The sequence below is a fragment of the Monodelphis domestica genome, chromosome 4, assembly GCF_027887165.1.
Source record: "Monodelphis domestica isolate mMonDom1 chromosome 4, mMonDom1.pri, whole genome shotgun sequence".
Classification (NCBI taxonomy): Eukaryota; Metazoa; Chordata; class Mammalia; order Didelphimorphia; family Didelphidae; genus Monodelphis; species Monodelphis domestica.
This window is the reverse complement of record NC_077230.1, coordinates 45,691,910-45,715,222: the sequence shown is the minus strand read 5'-3', so window position 1 is coordinate 45,715,222 and position 23,313 is coordinate 45,691,910. Positions and strand designations below refer to the sequence as shown.

The window sequence follows — 23,313 nt, the reverse complement described above, 5'->3', positions numbered from 1 at the left end:
TCATTTTGTTAAACTTTTTTTTTTTAATTCTCCCTATTTTTTATCTAAAATTTTTTGGAATTTTGCTCTTCTTCAGTATTTCTTCTGCTCCTACCCTGGGGCAGCTTGACATAGTGCTGGACATAGAATTAGGGATAATTTAAGTTCAAATCCTCCCTCAGACACTTATCAGTTGTATGATTCTAGGCAAGTCACTTAACCTCTCTGTGGCTTAGTTTCCCTATCTATAAAATGGTGATAATAAAACTATATAAATGTTAGCTTTTATTATTATCTTCCCTTTAATTTTCTAACAAATGAGATGGATAGATAACAGATTTGGGTTAGGGAAGGCCCAGAGTGGTAAGTTGATAACTAGCATTCTTGAAGCATTGTAGGAAAATGAAAGACAGAATTTTTCCTCCCTACTTCCACCTTTTTAAATTCCTAACTCAATGCAAACCTTTTTATCCCAAGGTCCCCAATTATTTTTTCCCATGCCCACATCAAACACAGTATTTATTTTGCCTAGCTTCTGCATCTACTTTTTTGTAAGCCCATTCTGTTCTCTTATTAAGCTATAAGCTTGAGGGCAAAGTGCCTTACTTGTGTATTTTTTATCCCTAGAGTGTAGTTCTTGGGATTTAATTTGTTTTTTTAATGATTGGAACAGGATCAGATCTTAGAAATGAGGTAACCTGGACATTTGAAAAACTAGGGGGTGGAAGATTTGGGATTAGAATCAGTGTCTACCGACTTAGCTCCAAGGTTCTTTCTACTATTCCACATTGCCTTGGTTTTAAGTTTGATGTGGTAGATTTAGCTTAGGACTGGCTGTGAATCTCAAGATAGAAACTCATGTAGGCCACAAAATCCAAGCTGAGAGGCAGAATAATTGGGGGTGAGTTAATATTCCCAGGAGGAGAAATAGTACTTCAATGGAGGCATGTTCTAGATAGAGAGGATATACCTCGACAGACAGAGTCAGTGAACCAAGCATGCAGTATTACTACTTTGGGGGTAAATAATAGTACGGGTCAGTGCTGGTGAACCTTTTAGAGTCTGAGTGCCTCATGCCACATGTGAGCCCTCCCAGAGCTTTACCCCAGACAGGGGAGGAAGGAAGTGTTCCCATTGGGCTGCTGGGCAGAAGGGCAGGTCATGTGAGAAATGTCCTCAGGCGTGGTGAAGAGGGGGAGGGGAGCAGCAGCCCCCTCTGGCACACGTGCCAAAGGTTCACCAACATGGGTATAGGTTGATTTCTAAATTTAAAAAACATGCAGTGAAAAAAGGGGAAAGAAGGGAGAAAAGTCTGGGAAGTTCATTTGAGATTGACTTGTGAAGGAAAGGATAGAGTAGGAGTAGAGAGCCTAGAGCCAAGAGCCAAGAAAAGGAAGGTCTTGGATGCTGAAAGAGACAAAGAATAGAAATAATCTTGGGTGATATTTTATAAATTTGGTTCCAAGAGAAGCCTTTCTAGTCTTATGTCCTATTACTCTTCTTTACCCCTCTGTTTTGTCTTCTATATGACCTACTCTGATTAGACTCAGTATACATGTTAAAAGGCTTTTGCATTCATTCATCAAATCTAAGTTGTCATGTGTCTACTGGTGCTTTGAGGGTTGGCCTTGGAGTGAAGGTGTTGGAAGAAAAGTGATTTGCCCAAGGTTATGCAGATCATTAGTTTCAGAGGCAGGATTTGAACCTAGTTCTCTGAATTCAGAGGATATACATATTAGCCATTTGAATCTGGGCAGCTCACTTTAGAAGGGCAGACAAGTTTTTTTTTTTTAAGTAATATTTTATTTTCCCCCAACTACATGTAAAAACAATTTTTAACATTTATTAAAAAATTTTTTTGAGTTCCAGATTTCTCTCTCTCCTTTCCACCTTTTCTCCCTCATTCCTTCAAATTCCTCCCTCCCCTCTGAAGTGACAAGCAATCTAATATAGATTGTCTATGTGCAATCTTGTAAAACATTTTTCCATTTTAGCCATTTTGTGAAAGAGATCTCAAAAAAAGTGAAATATAGTATGTTTTGGTCTGCATTCCGACTCCATCAGTTCTTTCTCTGAAAGCAGATGGTATTTTTCATCATGAATCTCTGGCACTGTCTTGGACCACTGTATTACTGAGAATAGTTAAGTTATTCACAGTTGTTCATTGAGAAATATTGTATTTACTGTGTACAGTGTTCTTCTGGTCCTGCTTACTTCACTGAGCATCAGTTGATGTCTTTCCAGGTTTTTCCAAAATCATCCTGCTCATCATTTCTTATAGCACCATGGTATTCCATTACAATTATATAATATAACTTATTCAGCCATTCTCCAGTTGATAGAAATCCCCTCAATTTCTAAGTCTTTGCTATAATAAAGTTGCAATAAATATTTTTGAACAAATAGATCCTTTTCCTTTTTTTTTTGATGTCTTTGGGATACAAAGACAAAATGAAAGCAGCCTCTTCCCTGAAGGATGTTACATTATACTGGGTAAAAGGTAGGTGGGGGAGTCTGGGAGGGAAGGGAAGAGGCATTTATTAAGTGCCTGCCATGTGCCAGGCACTGTGCTAAAAGCATGTTACAAATATCTCATTTGATCTTCACGCAAACCTCTCAGTGCGTCAGTTAAACATTTATTGAGTGCCTGCCATGTGCCAGGCACTGTGCTAGAAGCATGTTACAAATATCTCATTTGATCTTCACGCAAACCTCTCAGTGCGTCAGTTAAACATTTATTGAGTGCTTGCTACATGCCAGGCACTGTGCTAAGTGCTATAAGGTAGGTGCTATTCTTATCTTCATTTTGTAGTTGAGGAAAGTGAAGCAGGGTCTCATAGCGATTAAATCTCTGAGGTCAAATTTAAACTCACGTCCTGATTCCAGACCCAGTGGCTCTATTTACCGGATCACCCAGCTGTCTCACACAGAATAAGTAGGGGAGTACCTTGATAATTTGAAGAATGAACCTTTATTCATTTCTGATCAGTTTAAAGAGCCTCTCCCCTCCCCTAGTCAAACAAGAACTCCAAGAGATTTGTCTGTCCAAAGAATCAGCCACTCCTCCTTGTGACCCATAAAAGCAAGCTGAACATTTTCTTGAGGGCTTACACATTGCCTACACTTCTTGCTGCTGCTTACAAAATGCAGTTAGGTAGGGAAAGGGGGATTTGTCCTGCCTTCTCTCTTGGACCCCTGATTTTGACCCAATGAGGAGCGGCGGAGGTGACTTGCAATGCAAGTAGACCGCGGAGATGCGCTCACCAAAGTGGCCTAACGAGCAGTTAACAGACTATTCCTTAACTCCAACGTCTTTTCAGGGATGCAGAATTTGAATTTCCCAGGAGTCATGATCTCAACATTTAACCTTGTAGCACAGAAAGGAGATTTCTTGGGCTGCTCCAGCTTTGAGAGTTTAAGAGTAATGGAGGTGAATTTGGCCAGGAGGAAAGATTTCCTGATGCATCCACTTTGGAGAAGGGGGAAGACACAGTTCGCAGTGATTTATGTATATACATTTTGTATATATTCTAGCATGCTGCATGGAAAGAAAAGCCAGTGAATTACTCAGATCAAGCGTGCCGGTTTGGTGAGGCATATTCGCTTTCTGGTGGGGATCTCAACCACACATTGATATGTTGAGTCTGGGAAGACCATCCAAGGTCTCTGGGCAAGAGACTCATTTGTGTCGCAGGTTTCCATGGCCAAAGCCTCAAGTTTCCAGCTTTCAGGAGTCCTTAACATAATGTCGTGCATTTTCTTTGTGGTGAAATAAAGGCTGAACCATTCCTGATGGCCGTATTGTATGTAGAATGCCTGGGTAGAAGTAGCAGGCAGTGTGGTTCAGTGAAAAGATGGCTCTGCATTCAAATCCTACTTCTGATACTCAGGACCAAAGCCTTCTTGGGTAAGTTGCCTCATCTGTAAAATGAAGTGGTTGGACTGGCTAGTCTGATGTTCCTTTCAGCTCTACATTATGAACTTATGATTCTCATTTATGTTCAAGCATCCCAAAGACACAAACTGTATCTAAATCTTTGAGATTTAATTGGGTTAATCCAAGAGGAAGGAAGAAAGATTGACATCTCAAGGATCAAATCCCTAGGCCTGGACCCCGTCTAAGGGAGTCTTGGGCGATGGGTTACTTAAGTAAATAACCTGTTCCTCTTCCTATTCTTTCCTCCTTTTCTCCCCGTTGAGCAGATTAATTAAATAAAAAAAAAAGAAAAAAGTTTTCAGTACATAGTCTGGCAAGACAAATTCCCACTTCAAGGACCACATCTGAAATGGAATCTCTTAAAATTTAAAATTTATCACTTCTCTGACAGATAATGTCTCATCCTCATTTGTTTGGACTCTTGGCTCATTAGATTGGTCAGAGTTCCCAAGTCTCTGTGTTATTATATAGATTGTTCTCCAGCGGATAGCTTTGCATCAGTTCACAGAGGTTCATTTCCAATGAAATTTTCAATTTAGTAATTATTCGTGATACAATATTTCATGGCATTTATATACCACAGCTTGTTCTAGCTATTCCCTAATAGGATAGACCCTTTGTTTCCATTTTTTTGGCTACCACTGAAAGAGCAGTCAGTAGTGGTATAGCTGGATAATTCTTTTTGTTTGTTTAATTTATCTAGATCTGATAGAGGAAGGTTTAGATCTCCCACTAGTATAGTTTTTCTATCTTTTTCATCCTTGAGCTCCACTAGTTTCTCCTTTAGAAATTTGGATGCTATGCCATTTGGTGCATACATATTGAGTACAGATATTTCCTCATTGTCTCTACTGCCTTTTATCAGGGTGTAATTACCTTCCCTATCTCTTTTAATTAGATTTATTTTATTTATTTTCTTTCTACCTTATGAATTGTGGGACAGATTAGAATTAGGGGATGCCCCAAGTGATATGCTGTCTAGAGAAGGATCAAGAAGTTTACATCTTAATAGTAGACTATAACACGTTCATATCCTCATTATTGTCTTCCCCTTTATTTTCCCATTTTGGTGGTGGGTGATAGATTGCAATTAGGGAATGAATGCCCCAGGCGATCTTCTCTCTAGAATCCTCTGAGGGGATTTTTCTTAGTTGATGCCCAATAGATTTATCTCCTAGCTGGGTTAATTCAGAAGAGATTTTTAAGGCCTCTATACAGAGCAAACTCTGGGTTGAAATGGACCCCATTTGTCTTTTCCTGAGGGAGTAAGAGGTGGCCAAATGTCAGCTTCTCCTCTGTTCTGGGAAAGGAACAGGCAATCAGTAAAGGATTTTAACCATTTTTTCCAGGTCTATTACCTTGGATGGGTGTTAAAGAGAAATAAGGTGATAGGCTCCCCTCCTCCCCCACAGGATGGTGAAATTGGACAGGTTTTAATGATCTTGTTTATTGTTGACTGATGGGGGAAATTAGGTCAATGAACGCTTATTAGAAGGTATGTGGTTCTGCCCTCATTAAAGAAGAATCCTCATATTTCTGGAAGTAGGATTCCTCCGATTCACCCATAGGTAGGGCAGCTTCTTCCTGTAGGCTTCTTCCAACAGTCTTCTATTTGGTCCTTTCTACCTCACTTCTCTCCACACACAGCTGTGAAAATGGCTTTCTGTAGTATAGGTGTGATCATGTCATCTTACTCCTTCTCCCTCAAGAAACTAGTGGCTTCCCATTATCTTTAAAATTTAAAACTCATCATTTAGATCTCTTCACACGCCGACTCCTGCTCACCTTTCCCAATCTCCTTATGTATTCAGTCCTTCACAAACCCTGTTACCTGGCCACATTGGTCTACTGAGGATTCCATGTACAGTCCCATCTCCTGCCCCTTCTGTATGCTCTAAGCCTGGATGAAACCTTTTCCACTCATGTCAAGGGCCACCTTCTCTATGGAGTCTATCCTGATCCCTCTGCCTCAGCTGCTGACGTACTCCCCTTCTCAAAACGCCTTGGATTCACTTTGGGTCTCACCTGTGCATTTCTGGCACTTAGCAAGGGCTTTAATAAATGTCAGATTGAATGATATTTGAAGTAGGAAGGGGCTCAACAAGTACTCAAAGGATAGCTACATTCAAAGATGGGTGGATGATTAAATATTTGAGGGCTACCCTGTACATCACTACACCACTTTTTGGGGTGCACGTGTCTCATTTGGATATTTCCTTTGCATATGCTGAACAGATTGTGAGCTCTGAGATATGGTACCGTCCAGTCCACTTTGAGCTTTTATAGTATCAGGTGTATAAATACCTCTGGGCTGCCGGGACCAGGGCTTCCTGGTGCTGCTGCAGCATCACCTCCCCTCTTTTTCTTCCTGCTACGGGGAATCCCAATCACTACAAACACAAAGTTGTATCAAAACCACTAAAATTTTATTTGTATCCTTTGAACTAGACATGACCTGAGCAAACATTTCAATTTTGTTTATCAAAATACTTCAGTTTTCCAGCTGGATCTGGGATTATCTGTATAAGAAAGAAGAAAATAATTAATTTATTCAGAAGGCATGCTATTATATCCAAAGTACAGACAGTTCCCACTTTATGTAAGTGAACCAGTCTGCAGACCTCTATGATTTTTATATAATGCAAATATGCCTACAAAATGGAGAAGGGGGGGGTGAGGGGCAGCCTTTACAGTTTATCCTGGCCTAGGGGTTCTCCACCAGCATTTTTTTTACATAACTAGTTCTGGAGCCTTCCTTTTTCAAATTCCTCCCAGGAAGTGAGGCTTCCTCCTCAGCCCCACATGGTTGAGGTTGCCCTTTCAGGAAGACACAATAAATCTATGGGGAACTCAAGAGGAAAAAAAAAAGACTGGTGCAGGGTTCAAGGAAATGTTGGGGCTGGAGACAGATAACAGGAGGGAGAATACAGAGAGGCTGGGCTCTGGCCAGAACTGAGGAAGAACCTGAGGTGGGTAGTCAGGAGAAGACAGGTGACACATGGGGGCCAGGACAGGCAGACAGAAGACAGACATGCAGGAGAGTGAAGGGTGGCAGTCTCTGAGGGGTCCTGCAGTCCCAGGGAAATTTTTTGGTGGGTGAGAAGCCTCAGAGTGTAGAGCTGAGGGCAGGAATTAAGAGAGAGCAGGGTAATATAAACGGGTTTTTTTTTGAATGTGGATTTCTTTCAGAAGTCTTTCCGTAAAATCGAGTTTATGTAATGCAAATTTACATAAAGTGAGAATGTGCACATATATTTATCTTCACATCTGAAAACCATTTGGCTCAACAGTTGCTCTTCATTTGTCTATAAAAAATTATGTTTATTTCTATGATTTAAACTGTATTTTCACATATAATCTAAGGATTATTGGCCTAGAGCTGGTTCCAACTTTCATTTTATTGATGAAAAACGGAGGCCCAGAGAGTTGAAGGGACTTGGTTGAGAGCACAAAGACACTATCAGCAGATGCGTACATTTTGCAAAGAACAAGTATACTCATTTCTTCTTATCTATCCATCTGAAATGCTCCAATGACAAATTTATAATTCATTTAATAAGTTAACATCTGTGTACAAATCCTCTCAATATACTTACAGCTCTTCTTTTGGCCACCAGGCTCTCAGAGCTTCTTCAGGTTTAATCTAATTAAATCAAGCACATTGAAAGAGCATGTCTACAGATGTTAAGTAATTTCCTCCCAGACCACATTTCTGGTTAAGTGATCTGAATTATTTCAAATGTTAATGGGCACATTGAAATCCTACTAATTTAGAATTTCGGGGGTGAGAAGAGGCAGTGATTCTTAAAATCTGAAATTGCTGTCAAACTAAAAAGCACTGCACCTAGCAGCATTCTTTGGACACAGTAGCCTTCCAATAAATAAGTACTTCTGACCCTGGGCAAGTCACTGAACCCTATTACCTAGCCTTTACCTCTTCTGTTTTGGAACTAATACTGATTCTAAGACAGAAGGTAAGAGTTTTTAATAAAGGTAAATTCAAGAATAAAAAAGTTTATTTATTAGAATATATCATAATTATTTTTAAAATATAGTATGAGTATATCAATGCCTGAGAAGCTGGAAACTCAGAAGTTATTGATATGATCTTAGCTCACGACAGCAATTTCTGACAAGCTGCATTCAAAGTTAACCATTTGTATGTCAAATGACAATTTCTATTCATTTTATTTTAGTAACCTTTTACTAAAAAAAAAATGCCAATACATCATAAAATCTCCCTTAATGTTAACATGTTGTTTAAGGAGTCTTTTGCCGTTGTTAGTTATAATGTAGATGTTACCATCCCATTTCCAATTAAGTCAGTCAAAACCAAGACATGATTTCTGTACCTTAAAGAGCACACATTAAAATATGCCTTTTGCATTTCATTAGCAATTTTCACTGACTCCATGGCGCTTTACTATTTATGAAGGAATTGGCATAATGAAAACTAGCCTCAAGTGGTTTTGTTAAGATCTACTTTGTGTGCCATGAATTATTATTAGTGCCACTGAGTATCAGGAGACCTGGATTTCTAGTCCCAGCTCTGGCACTAACTAGCTATGCTACCTTAGCAAATTGGTATTTTCTGTAATAAACAAGCATGAGTTCCATTCCATAGGGAAATGATATTGGTTGTAAACAGGGTCTAAAATATTGTCAAAATTTAACAGTAAAATGGGGGAATTGGTCCAAAGTAGTGATTCTCAACTTTACTTTTGTCCAAAGGTTTATCCTCAAATTTACAAGGTAGCTCTAATTAAAGGGCCTGCCTCTAGGGCCTCTTCTTCCTTAAAAGGTAACAAAGAGTAAAGCTACCAAGTCTTACCCTAGGTGTAACCTAAACCAGGTTTACTCACTTTTTTTCATTTTGAAACTGCTTGTTATGTTTTATTTCTGGTTTTGGACTACTGAAAATAATTTCACTCAGTGTTACATTTAACAAGTTGTGTCCACATTTGGAGCTGAGGGTTTCTCTAATTTATCCCAATACCATATCTCCATAATTTTCTTCCCTAGTTCTAAAAAGCACCTACCTGGCTTTCAGATTTACCATATCAAAACTGGCTTTCTGTTTCCTTTAGCTCTAACTACCCTCTGTAGAGGTTTAATAAGTTTATTCTCTGATATTTTTGTCCATCAGTGAAGAATTGTTTGCTTTATTAACAAAATCAAGATGGTGCCATCATGAGAAACAAAACTCTATGTTTAGCTGGTTTTTGCCTCCCCATCTATATTGCTTCTATTCCCATGCCAAATCAGTTTAACTTACCGTTTCACTACCAGGTTTCCAACCAGCAGGGCAGACTAACAGGGTAAGAAAAAAAAAAGCAAAATATAAGTTTAAAAAAAAAGTCCTTTTTAAATAATTACTTTTTAAAAATTGTTAAAACTGAATGCTACTTCTACACAGTTACATTAGAATTATCCCAGGGGGCTGAGCATTCTATTTCTATGTGAGATTGCTTTCCTTCAATAAGAAATTTAAGATGCTGAAATAGCCAGCAGAAAACTGGCCTACTTTCATGCTTGCCAATTTATGTTTAGTTAAATTTACAATGGGGGGCAGATGGGTAGCTCAGTAGATTGAGAGCCAGGCCTAGAGATGGGAGGTCCTAGGTTCAAATCTGGCCTCAGACACTTCCCAGCTGTGTGACCCTGGGCAAGTCACTTGACCCCCATTGCCTAGCCCTTACCACTCTTCTGCCTTGGAGCCAATACATAGTATTGACTCCAAGATGGAAGGTAAGGGTTAAAAAAAAATTTACAATGAAAAAACAAAATTAATTAAATGTTTCAAATATTAGTTAGAAAGTTTATTAAAGTAGAATTCTTAGGGGACTTGAGCATACTCTATTTATATATATATATATATATATATATATATAGCATTCTTACTAAAATGCAAATCACCTAAAAATAGCACTTTGTACCTAATGGAAAATTTCACTAGTCCATCAAAGAGATTTTTACAACTATTTAAAAGACAAACAAAAAGGACCTTCTCTTTTAACTTTTAAAAAGGAATGTGGGGGGGGGGGAAGCTGGGTAGCTCAGTGGGTTGAGAACTAGGCCTAGAGACGGGGGTCCTAGGTTCAAATCTGCCCTCAGACACTTCCTAGCTGTGTGACCCTGGGCAAGTCACTTAACCCCCATTGCCTAGCCCTTACCACTCTTCTGCCTTGGAGCCAATACACAGTATTGACTCCAAGATGGAAGGTAAGGGTTTAAAAAAAAAAAAAGGAATGCATACTGACCCAGATGCTGAGTTTTACTTTTAAGGAAATCATAATCTGTAATAGAAGTTGTACAACCTGAAATTTTCATTTAGTTTGGTCACCATTAAAACTCCCCAGAAAAGACTTAATGATAGGTTTCCAATATTTGTCATAACAAGTAGACTCAATGAGATGACTATATTTAAAAAAAAAAACGGGAACAGGCAAATACAAATGAGTATTGCATTAAAACATAGTAAGAATCTGGTATTCTTTAATTATAGGAACCTAATATGGAAAAATACAGTCAACAATGCATGACTATTTTGAGTAAATCTTGAGAGTAACCCAATTTTAAATTGTATGCAATTTAAATACTTGGAGTCTTTCCTTTAAGCAATTTTTTTTGCTTTTTCCTCTAGTTTGTTAGATTAGAATACATGAGTACTATTCTGTTAAATGAATTTTACAAATAAGTTCAATTTGTCCCCAAAGACAAGTGAGCTGACTCTCGGTTTGAGCTACAACTTAATCAGAAGATTGGAGTTACTAGATTGAAATTTATTTTAGCCCAAGAAAGGAAACTACATTGCTACACTTTAAACTAATAAACAAAAAGGCTGTGATAGCTGCTAACTCTAAAACAGCAAAGACAAGAAAGTCACCTTCTCCATGTTTGTCAGTGTACTGGAATGCTTGGACTAAACGCAGAGTTTCATCAACTGATCGGCCAACAGGAAGGTCATTCATTGTAATCTGTCGGAGGATTCCTTTATCATCAATAATGAAAAGACCCCTGAAAATTGAAAAGCAGTTAAGAGAAACCAGATTCTTTTTCAGTGAGGGTAAATGCTCTAATGTCTAGGATGACACAGACACAGAATCGGAAACATTCCCTTGGATCTTCCTACTTTAATTGCAAACAAAAGCCCTACCGTTTTTTTATTCTCTCTATTAAGTAATCAATCGACAAACTCCCATTAAGCATAATTATGTGCTAGGCACCCACTGCAACAACAAAGACAAAAACCAAACATATCCTGTCCTTAAAAGAGCTTATTTTATCTACTGGGTCTCTTCCTACCCTCTTCAAACAAGTCTCTCAACCTTCAATAGACCCTCCCATTTCTGTAGCTTCAAGCTATGGCATCATTTTTCTCTTTATTTTTCCGGCCAAACTCCTAGAAAAACTGTCCACTCATTGCCCCCAACTTCCTTCCCTCACTTGCCTATCAACCCTTAGTAATCGTGCTTCCAACTTCACTTCTCAACTAAAATTGCTCTCTTCAAAGTGAACATTTCTCTAATGAGCGCATCTCTAGTCTTTTCTGCCCTGACCTCTTCTTGTATACTCCGATCCTCTAGGATTTCATGACAACATTCTCTCTTGGTTCTCTTCTGACCTGTCTGACTGGTCCATCTCAGGCTCCTCTGCTAGCTCATCAACCAGGGCACTTTCTCTAACTTTGGGTGTTCCCAAAGACTTCTGACCGAGGCAGCCTTTTCCCTCTTACACTTTCAGTGGCCTCAGCAACTGGCATAGACTTAATTATCATCATTACACAGATCAATTGCTAATCAATGAACCATTTGTTAAGGACATACTCTGAGCCAGGTCCAATGCTGGGGATACCAAGAACAGCTAAAACTCAATAGCCTTAGCTTTCTAATAGGCACAAAAATAGGTTACAAATAATATATGAGATACATACAAAATAGAAGTTTAGGGAAGAAGACTAGTGGTTAGAAGGCCTAGGAAAGGTCTTTTTAAAAAAACATTTATTTTAATTATATGATTTAGAATATTTTCCCAGGGTTACAAGACTCATGTTCTTTCCCTCCCATATCTGACACACAATTCCATTGGGTTTAACATGTGTCACTGATCAAGACCCACAGGAAAGGTCTCCTGCAGAACATGACATTTGAGTTGAATCATGAAAGAAATCGGGGATATCAAGAGGGGGAGCATTCCAAGCATGGGGGCAGTCAATGCAAAGGCCTGGAGACTGACTGGAGTGAAACCAAGTAGCACATGAAGGTAAGAATGAGTTCTGAGCATCACTCCACTTTCTTGATCTTAATATTTTTCTATTTAGTTTACCATTAATTGATGCTTCAAGAATATATAATTTTATTAGTACAGGTTTCCTTCCAATGAAGTAGAATTTCAACTCCTCCAGAGTGTTTAAGAGTTACTGTGGCTAGAATATTCATTACCATATGATTGACTTAGCTGGGATAATCCTCAGACAGATACCCAGGCCATCATTAGGACTGTATTCAAATTTTTTCTGCAAAAGCTTGTCCTCTGCTGTGATAATTTTGGAGAACCCAGGGTACCCACTACACCAGAATGAGGCATCAGAATAGGAAGAGGAGTCATTAATTATAATAATATAGCTAGCTTTTATATAACACTTTTAAAATTTGCAAAGATTAATTTCATTTTAGCCTTACAATCACCCTGGGAAGTAAGTGCTATTATTATCCCCATTTTACAGATGAGGAAACTGAGACAGATAATTTAAAAAGTGACTTATTAAATTACCATCTTTTAAAATTTCAGTTTCCCTGCTTCAGTGTTCCTCTATATTTATGTTCATAATAGGTGAAAATTCATTTGGACAGAAGACTGTACTTACTAATAAGGATAAAGTCATATGATATGTACTGGCCTTATATAGATTGTACCCTGAACAATTTAGAACACTCATAGGGCAGGAGAAATGAGATAAAAATCCATTAATATTTATATGATAAGCAATTTGTACTATGAGTGGTAGAATTATTATCATTTTCCTATAATGGAAGACACCATTGGCTCAAGCAGCTCAATTCAGAAAACTTGTTATAGTGATAAAATTAAGGAAAAAGAAGCTGACTTTAAAACTGGCACAATCCCTCCTAGCAAAGTTAGTTATCTGGGATTATTGGCACTGTAAAGCACAGCTCAAAAATATTTTCTACCTACAAATTCAATTAAGTTCTTTAGAAGACTGTTACCTATTTAATGCTAACTTTTCAAAGGATTTTTAAATAAAATTCTCTAATTTAACATTATAGCCCTAGTCAAAATTGTTCAATGAAATATATTTTTAAATTTTCACTCATTCCAATGATGTTTTCAGTGCATATTTCAGGATATTATATGTAAGTATGTGTATATCTATATATATGCACACACACATATAGTACATTCCAACATACAGTATGTCTATTCACCTGTAATGTATTGAAATTGCTCATTTGAAAATATACTAAATATATATCTACACGACTATAATGTATAATACATTTATTAATATTACATTCATTTAACAATATTAGAGTATCTATATTAGTCTTGCAGAGCTAAATAATTGTTTTTCTGAACAAACTTTATTAAACCAAAGAAAATTCATTTAAAGAAAAGTAGAGTGGTAAATACATTAGGAAATACCTAAGAGTATGACCCGAGTCCTCCAGATAAACTCCATAATCCTTTGAAATTTGGTGTGTTAAATCTGAAAGAAGTGGAATTTTCATTGGCCCAAGGCCTCCTTGTTTCCGAGGGGTATTTATCCTTTAAAAAAAAAAATCAAGTGTATATTTCTTAGAGATTATGATTCTTAGTAGCTAAAAATAGCTAAACCTACACAAGATTTCTGAGTTTAGAATTATCTCTATTTTATATGCAACAAAGTAAAAAACATATCAAAGACTTTTAAAACTTGATTACCCATAATTTCCTATGTCTTTACTGTTAAAATTGAACCGGGTCACTTCAACAGAGTAGTTCCTTCTGCTCATCTTTAATGACAAACCATTGCTACATACCTGTATTTTGGTTCATCAAATGTTTTCTGGCAAACCTAGCTCTTTTGCGAAGCATTTTTAGTTTACAAAACATTTTCTAAAAAACATCCTATAGGGTTGGTAACTCAAGTACTATTTTCATTCTCAATTAAAGATGGGCAGGCCCATCCAAGGGAAAAGACCTGCCCAGTTAAGTCCAGATTTCCTTACTCCCAAATCAATTTTCAGTTCTGGGGGTCTATGGACCTTGCTTAGACCCACAGTTGGTACTAAGGGCTAAAGAGGTACTGAACCCCAGTCTCTTTTCCTTTTTTTAATTCTTGCTTTCTGTGTTAGAATCAATACTAAATACTAGGCAATTGGGGTTAAGTGACTTGCCCAGGGTCACACACCCAGGAAGTGCCTGAGGCCAGATTTGAACCTAGTCTCATCTTTATATAAAACTGAAGTGCAGATATGGAGATTGATGGCTTTTAAAAGATCAATATTTAAAGTTCAAGATGTCTTTCCCCAACATGATATTGCTTCTACTAGATAATCAAAGATTGTATCCAGTACATCATTCTGCCTCCCTAATAAAGTTTGTCAATAAAATAATCTATTTCAAAGATTTTATTTTCTCTCAGCTCAAGGTCACAAATCAAATATAGACACAATTTCAAAACTTAAAAGTTTTTTCCTCTTGCCTTTTTCTTTTTCAAAAAATTAATTAAATAAATTTCTTTTCTTCCCTCCACTGAAAAAAGGAAAAGAAGGTATATGTAATAAACACACAGTTGAGCCAAACAAATTCCACATTGGCTATGTCCATGAATATAAATGACATCTTTTCATAATTTTTGCATTTAATTTACTTTTACTTCAATTTTAAAGTTAATAGTTTTCTTGAGCATTCGTATTTTAATTTGATTGGAACAACAGTTCATTTTCCTCTTAAAAAACAAATCCATTACTGAATGTTCTCATATTAAGTACATTTTTTATTGTAGTAAGGGAACTCAAACTACAATTTATTTTGTGTTTTTTTTCCCCAGTTAACATATGTAAAGGAAGTCACATACCATGCTAAATGAGTAAACTGTGAATCGACTGAGCATGCAACCACTTCAGTATTTATAGCTCTGAATTCTTCAATTCGGTCACCAAAAGCGATAATTTCAGTTGGACACACAAAAGTGCTGAAAGTCACAAAGAATAAGCAATTCAGTTTTCTTGGGTTATTTGTTATTTTTAGTACCAAAATAATTTCCATCTTTCTTCAAAATAACCTTTAGATTCTCATAGATGTAACATACATTAAAAACATTTCATATATTGAATTATGATGCAGTAATCAATTTAGAAGAGAAACTTGATCAATTGTAGTTTAGTGATAGATGATTCCCAGGTAAATTTAAAACTTGTATGTACTAGAACTATAATTAAGAGATCACCAATGGACCCATTTCCTATTAGAATCCTAGAACTAATTTCAGTCTTCTGTACCCTTTCTCCCTATTCACTACTCTGTGATCCAGTGACACTGGTCTCCTTGCTCTCCTTTCAAGGAGCCACTCTATCCTGACTGGGTATTTGCACTGGCTATCCCCCAGCACAGAATGCTTTCCCTCCTCAATTCTGCCTCTAAATTTCCTTCAAGTCTCAGCTAAAATTCCACATTCTATAGAAGCTTTTCCCAATCCCTCTTAATGCCACCGTCCTCTCTGCTAATTATTTCCTAATTTATCTTGTATATAGCTTGTTTTTAAATAGTTATTGGCAAACCATCTCCACTATTAGATTATGATCTCATTGAAAGCAAGGGCAGTCCTTTTCTTTGTATCTCTAGCCATTAACACTGTGCTTGGAACTTAATGTTTATTGACTATTGCAAGGAAATTATCCAACTTCCAAGTAGTTTAGTTTTTATATTCCTGTATCTTCCCCAAAAGCTATTTCTCTTTTTACTGGGAGACATATTGAGAAGTAGGGCAAATGTTATCGCTTCTTTCACTCAATTTGGGTTTTCTAACACTTCAGGTTCTCAGGCAAATTCTCCTAACTGATTCAGAGGAGATAAATAAAAAATAATGGCAGAACAAAGTCCTATATCAATCGTTCTGTTCCTGGTGGATTGCTGGGTGTCCTGACATTTCATCTCTTTGTCAAAAGATATAAAACTTAGCTACTGGAACAGAATCTCAGGAATCTATTTTGTATATGGATCTGGAATGGGAGAGTTGACAGTACTTTATGCTTGCAGAATAATATTTGTTTTTTACTGAATTGTTTTAAAATTAGAATTGAAAACGAATTTTCAATTGCTTTGGGCTATATTTTTAAAAATTCTGTTTTATCAATCCACATATTTTTTGCCCTTACAGCCCAGTTTTCTCACTACTAGAAATTCTAATCGTTCTATTTTATCTATATGTAGGGGGTTACTGGAGTTAACTCTAACAGGAGAGCCTGATTGCTAATTTTTCAGATCATCTACATCTCAAAATTTGGCAATTTCGGGGGCAGCTGGGTAGCTCAGTGGATTGAGAGCCAGGCCTAGAGATGGGAGGTCCTAGGTTCAAATCTGGCCCCAGACACTCCAGCTGTGTGACCCTGGGCAAGTCACTTGACCTCCATTGCCTAGCTCTTACCACTCTTCTCCCTTAGAACCAAACACACAGTATTGATTTTAAGATGGAAGGTAAGGGTTTTAAAATAATTGGCAATTGCTACAATTTGGGGTTTGATTTATTTTATTAATTATCTAGACTTTAAAGTCCTCTCAATTTGGAGGAATCTTAAGAACTGATGGAAATTGGCTTGTGTAGCCTCTCAGTAATCTTACACCATAAGTTTCAAGCTAGTTCTAATGAAACAGTAACAATAATTTGTGGCAGACAAAACTGGAAATGTTTTTCTATTTCCTTTTTTGGCATCCTAGATTTAGCAAATTGTAATTTGGATATGGATGCAAACAATCCCTCATTCCAGATTGGTGGATGGTCTCTTTCTCTCTCTTTCTAGGCAATGAGGGTCAAGTGACTTGCCCAGGGTCACATTTGAACCTAGGACCTCCCATCTCTAGGCCTGGCTCTCAATCCATTGAGCTACCCACCTGCCCCCTACTTTTACTTTCTTAAAATTTGTAAACATCACACTTAAGCATACTCCCTAGGAGAAAACTAAAGCTCAACTAAGTTACTCACGCTACATAGCTTGTCAAAAATGAAATTCAAAACCAAACCTCCCTCCAGACTCTAAGCCCCAATAATCACTTTCCCCTATACTACAAGTCTTTTAGTAATTTAAATATAATTACAGTAGTTAAAGAAAGTATAGGAGATTGGAATTAATGTGTACTAAACCTGGGATATATTCTGAAAGCTATTTTTTGGACAAAATTTCTCATACGAGTTTGCATAATTTCTAAAAGCTGAATGTTTAGAAAACTCTGTGGTTAATTTAAAGTTCTGCTTTGTTAGATACTAATTAAATGAACGTTTAATGTATAGTACTATGGAGAGTCATACTTACAAGTCAAGAGGATAGAAGAAGAAAACCAAATATTTTCCTCTATAATCAGTTAATTTGAGCTCTTTAAATTCTCCATTTATCACAGCTGTTCCTTCCCAATAAGGAGCTGACTTAGAAACTTAAAAAAAAAAGAGAGAGAGAAATTGCACATTGTTAATCAGACCGGTTAGATCACACTTAGAAGGTTGCTGGATTATTTTTTGAAAATGCCCTAGGCTATTTCTTAGGAAATTGTCTTTCTTGCTAAAGAACTCTTTAACACAAAACAAGGTTTACAGAGTTGCTAAAGACCTGGTGATAGGTTTCAAATGCCTCTCTTTTAGGAAGATGGCTCCTAGGTCCAAAGAGATTTCTGGCTAAAAAAATCTGTAATTCCTGTTAAATCTTGATACCACTTATCAAGTTAAGACTGCACTAAAACCAATAATGAAGATGATTAGCATCTGTTTGGCTTCAGAGGAGCAATGAATGACAAAGATGGTTTCCTGAAATTCCTGGAAAACAGAGATTATATCTTCAGTAAAGCACCTCATTTGGTGGGTATTCAGCAAATTCCACTAAAAAGGTGCATGATTAGAAAGAAGTTTAGCTAAGAAGCTAGTTTTTGACCTATTCTTCCTACTCTACCTATTTGACAAAATCTCCCAAAGAAGTTTCAAGGATAGATGAAAAGAATCAAATAAAATATTTGAACTGAATTTTATGTTTTGTGCCCAAAAAGATCCCCGAGTATCAAAAGGATTAGTTAGAAATGATCAAACACATTAATAATTACTATTATAAAAGATCCAATACTATTATAAATGATAGAAATAAGGAGTCTTTCGGAATCAAAATATGGAAATGCTCATAAGTGATTAACTCAAATTACCTAAGTGTTGAAAGAAAAGAGAAAAAAAAATCAAGTTTTGTTCAGAAAGTTTTGATTTTTGCAGTGTCAGAGTTCTGATTTCATCATTACTTAGAAACACTTTCCAAGCATTTACACAACATTTCAAGGCAAAGTTAAATGCATAGTATATGAATTGAATGCCATACAGTTCTTTGAAGCCTAAATTTGTTAAATTTGTTAATTCAGAAATAAAGCAAATATATAAGTAAAAATGTACTTTCAGGCAAAAAGGAAACTTTGTTTTCATGAGAACTCACATGGTGGTGTAAATTTTTTTTTGTTTTTGTTGTTAATACCTAGTTGCCATAAACATTTCGAAGTACCTTGCTAGGATAGAGAAAATCAATTAAGATTTGGAAATTACAGTAATTCAGAAGTACCAGAATAATTTTTTCAAAATAGAATCCTTACTTATAAATATACAAGCATTTTGTTTGTTCAATGACTGATTATATATGATAGATATGATATAGAAGGCTTATAAAAAATTTTTAGTTCTATTGATGTGGGAATTCCCTTCACTGCAGATAGCATTCCTTCAATAATATATTTTCCTTGAAAGTTACTATGGCTAAAAAAATGATTCCCCAGAAAAACTGGTGATATCTCTGAATTTAGCTGGACTTGTCTTCAGACAAGAGAATTACAAAACCCATCCATCACTTGGGCCCATACTTAAAAGTTATCCAGTTTATTAGCATCTGCCAAAAAATTACCAGGTTATTGGCACAGTTCTTGGGAATCACCTCCAAGCCACAATAGTCCATCAGAGTACTGGATTACTGAACACTGGAAGCATGTATATATAAAGAATTATACACGATAACTTGAAAATAAAAGTTTTTAGAAAGCAAAATTGGAGCTCAACTTTAACTCTTGGATTTATTTCAGTTGTGGGAGATTTGTCTCATATTTATTCCTGCAATTTGAGAATGTAGCCAGTTGGTGGTGGTAATAACAACTGTTTACATTTCTACTAGATTTTAAGGTTTGCAAATTATCTCAAATATTTCTCTTCTATTACAGGGCACATGACTTTTCTAAACTAAAAAGGTGCCTCTCAGATACAGTCCTCATGGAATTTAATCAGGATTTTTAACCAATTCACAAGGATCTGTTAAGTGCCTTCAGCACTGTGCTAAGTACAAATATATATCTGATATAAAACTAGTATTGAAAAAATATAAAAAACTATTCTTAGTTTCCCCCAGAGTATTACACTTTTAAACTCTGCAAGAGTTATGTTATCTTTTTTCAGTGCTTGAATCTTGTAAAATTCTGACGTGTCCTTCTCTATATGAACCACAAAGGCAAAGTGTTAAAAGTTCAAACTGGCTGGGTACAAAGGTTTATGAACCTAAATTTGTTATTACCAGCTGCTCCAATCCATTTATTATTCCACTGGTCCCTCTGGATTACCGTATGGTTTGGGGGAACGCCAAAAAGCCCTAAGAAACATTAAAGTTTGGGGTCTAGAAAGGAATCTAATTAACAGGCTGTCCTATCAGGTTTTAATAAAAATAAGAAATGAATCTATCTTTAAAAAACCTGCTTTTCAGTCTAACGGTCAGACGCTAACCTAATCTTTGAATGAATTATCTATCAATTAATTTCACTTTAAACAATAAAACTAGAACCATGTGTTTGGAACTTTTAGGTAATCTAGACATCTAGACCAACCCCATTTTTCTGCAGTTGGGGAAACAGAGGTAGACGCTTAGCCAACCATTTTATTTCACCCTGAATAAACAATTATTCATCATCACTATCTTCTCACAATATTACAGATTTACAACTGGATTGGAATTTAAAGGCCAACTAGTCTACTCCCTTCATTTTGCAGATGGAGAAACTGATGTTCTGGGTTAAAACTTGTCCAGAACCTGGATCAGTCCCTAGTCTTTAGCCTCCTCACCCTCGTGTTCTTGGTCCTCCCATATGAGAATGGGCTAAATAAGCCTGAGACGGGGGCACCAAACAGCCTCGAGGACCGAACCAGCGCCCGCAGGGGCCCCATGCTTTTGGGGACAGTGAAGTAGCGCTAATCCGGGCCCGCGGTGGGCTCATTAAGGAAGTGCTTCGCTTGACGCAACATCCTCGGCGCTTCCCCAAATCCTGGCCTCGCCCCACCAGGTTGTCCTGTGGTTTTTTTGGGGGGGGCCGCCCCTCCCCTCGCCTCTGGCTCCCACGTGCCCCCCAGGGGCAGCACCTACTCTTGGCCTTGCTGAGGTGCAGAGAGTGATCCGTGACCGGTACGCGGGACGCCTCCCCGGGGTACACTTGGCCCCCAGCGTAGAAGTGGCACTCGCCGTCGGGGGCCCGGGGCCGCTGATGCTCCGCCGGTTCCTCGGCTGCCTTACCCAGCACGGCCGCGGCCTGCAGCAGCAGCAGCAGGCCCAGCAGCAGCTGCGCGACAGTCCCCGAGACTTTCCCCACGCCTCGGCCGCGCTGACCATGGGGCTGGCCCACGACCTCCATGGCCACACGGGGTTGCAGCTCTGCACTTCAGTCCGCTGCTCTCAAGGTGCGCGCGCAATCGGGCGGTCCCTCACGGAGGGCGCTCGGCCGGCAGTGAGCGCGGGAGTCTCCCGCTGGGAGCTCTGAGGCTGGACTGCAGCTGCTGCTGGCCCGGCAGCCCGGGAAAGGATAAAGGAAAGGGGCGGGGACCGCTGCACGGCCGCCGCGTCGGAACGACGTGTCAGTGCCTGGAAGGCGTGTTCCCGGTACCCCGCGTCCCCACCTACTCTGCCCTCCAATCCCCCACAGTGGGATCCTGGAGCCTGGCTGGGCCAAGGTGAAAGGTCGTGGCCGGTAGCGAGCCGGACGCTCAGCTTTAGCTTGGTGCGTAGTAGGCGCTCAATAACGTTTTCGTGACAGAGGCCCTGCCATCCCGCTCCTCTTCCAGACACAAATGCTCCAAGTCCAAGGCTTTCCCCTTACTCCTCGCGTTGCGCGGGATCCGTTGCCATTCTCCTGGCTTTGTTTTCCAATTCGCATAGAACCAAAGTTGGCGGGCTCTTCAGAGCCCGTCCAGACCAGCCTGTTTATGTACGGCTGGGGAGCCTTATTAATTAATTAAGTGACTAACCTCGAGCCAGACGGGTAGAATTATATTACTAATGATAGTAATATTGGTACAGCACGGTAAGGTTTGCAAGTGCTTTTTTGATCCTTAACCCTGGGTGTGTGAAGGTGCTATTCTCCTCATTTTACAAATGAGAGTTAAGTGACACTGCTGGGAAGTGTTTAAGGCCTTCCTAACTTCAGTTAGTCCCCCATCCACCGAATTGTCTGCCTCTTCCTGACCCCATTGGGGGTTTTCTTAGCAACAATACTGGAGTGGTTTGCTATGTCCTTCTCCGGCTCATTTTATGGATGAGGAAACTGAGGCAAACAGGGTGAAGTGACTTGCCTAGGGTCACTACTAATAAGTGCCAAGAGGCTGGATTTAAACTCAGATCCTTCTGCCTCCAGGCTTGGTGCTTTACACTACTTAGTTGCCCCATGGCCCAAGCCATCTACGTTCAAGCCCAGTCCCCTGATTGCAGAACCGATGGACTTGTTTTAGGAAGATGTTTCTTCCTTTCCGGTTGTAGCTTTTAAGAGAAGTATTAACGGTTGATGTGCCAAGTAGTACGTGGAAAGAAACATTTTCCATGCACCAATAGAAAAGACTTAATGAGATAGAAAAGATTACTTAAAAAAAAAGTGTCTCAGGTTTTCTTTCCTTTTTCCTCACTGGAGCCAAGCTATTGGATATTCCAGGCCCCATAATGAAGTTTGCAGTAACCATGACTCCCCATGTGTAAACCTTAACATTTCTTAGACTTATAAATGTTGGAAATTTCACCGACTTATAAATGTTGGAAATTTCACCATTGGGAAATTTCATACTTGAAAAATTTCCTATTGGTGAAATTTCCAACATTTATAAGTCTAAGAAATTTTAAGGTTTACACATGGCTTCAGCCTTTCCAACTGTTAATAATATTAATAGCTGACTTTTTCGTAGTGCTTTTAGACTTACAAAGTACCTTATGTTATCTCTAATTATAGGGTTGTCAGGCGAGTCCTATGAGTAGACCTGAGCAAAATAGATGCCCTTTGTGATATGACTTCGTGGTCCTTCTCCAAAATAGAATCTGGCCTGGTTGATAATTGAAATTCTACCTCTCTGGTTTAATTCTTTTGTTTTAGAAATTGCCTTATTTTGTTATTTCTTTTTAATTCAAGGACAGCTTGTCGTTAGCACATTAGTGTGAATCAGTTTAACTGCACATTGCTTCTCTGGGAGTTCTGTATATTTGTATCAGGGAGGCCAGAAAAGATTTCAGAAAGAGGAAGTAGGAGGATTGGGACCCAGAAAATAAACTTTATATAACCGTAGCAACATTTTTCCCTGTCTGCACTAACAGTGAATTTAAGGCCTTCCTCTTGCTGTCTGGTGGTTAGGGAGAATAATTTTGCTCTTTATGAGCTTCTAGACTATAAGATCTGGGTCTGCTAAACTGAAGGCAAGGGAATGTTTTTTATTTTGAACTTTATGACACCCCACTCCCCCCAATGCCTAACACACCGACCTGTAAACTGTAAGCGCTTAATAAATGCTTGCTGAATGATTTTCAGACTTCAGAATGTCAAGCTCTTCACGAACAAGCCTCCTACACTTTATACACAGCTCATCTCAGGTGCCTCCTACTCTTTCTCCATTTTCGTATTCCCCCTCATATTTGCAGTCTCTCCCTTTTGAAATTTCTTTCTAAATGCTTTGTATTTGCTCCACGTGTGCCTGTATCTCCAATGTCATGTAAGTTCCCCGGGGGCAGAGACGGTTCTGTTTGTATCTTTGCCTTCCTAGCTTTTCCTTCTGCAGTGCCTGGCATGTTGCAGCCTCTCTGAACAAAGCAGATTGTTAATAAGTGCTTGCTGAATTGAAATGACTATTCTTCACTTTCTGGCCCTGGCCTAGAACT

The 23,313-nt window shown here is 38.3% G+C and overlaps 1 protein-coding gene across 2 annotated transcripts; it reads right to left on the bottom strand.

Annotated features, from left to right (window-relative positions):
* Positions 1–6,320: 6,320 nt before the first annotated feature.
* On the bottom strand, positions 6,321–21,244 carry PRDX4 (peroxiredoxin 4). 2 transcript variants are annotated; one of them, XM_007493422.3, is made up of 8 exons: positions 20,554–21,042; positions 17,449–17,566; positions 14,997–15,113; positions 13,580–13,702; positions 10,803–10,933; positions 9,192–9,226; positions 7,513–7,559; positions 6,321–6,435 (listed from the first exon to the last, which is right to left on the bottom strand). In XM_007493422.3, exons 1-8 carry the CDS (start codon positions 20,816–20,818, stop codon positions 6,432–6,434), a joined length of 840 nt encoding a protein of 279 aa, XP_007493484.1. In that variant the 5' UTR covers positions 20,819–21,042; the 3' UTR covers positions 6,321–6,431. The 2 variants fall into 2 exon arrangements, with proteins under 2 accessions (XP_007493484.1, XP_001366408.1); XM_001366371.4 differs by lacking the exon at positions 7,513–7,559 and having other exon boundaries at positions 20,554–21,244.
* Positions 21,245–23,313: the final 2,069 nt, after the last annotated feature.

Excerpts from the sequence above, each read along its gene's own strand:
- PRDX4 (XM_001366371.4), bottom strand. The coding sequence starts at position 20,818 with ATGGAGGTCGTGGGCCAGCCCCATGGTCAGCGCGGCCGAGGCGTGGGG. Across the intron at positions 13,703-14,996 it reads CAGTTTACTCATTTAGCATG|GATAAATACCCCTCGGAAAC; the intron begins GTATGTGACTTC and ends TTTTTTTTAAAG. Across the intron at positions 6,436-9,191 it reads GGAAACCTGGTAGTGAAACG|ATAATCCCAGATCCAGCTGG; the intron begins GTAAGTTAAACT and ends TTTCTTATACAG.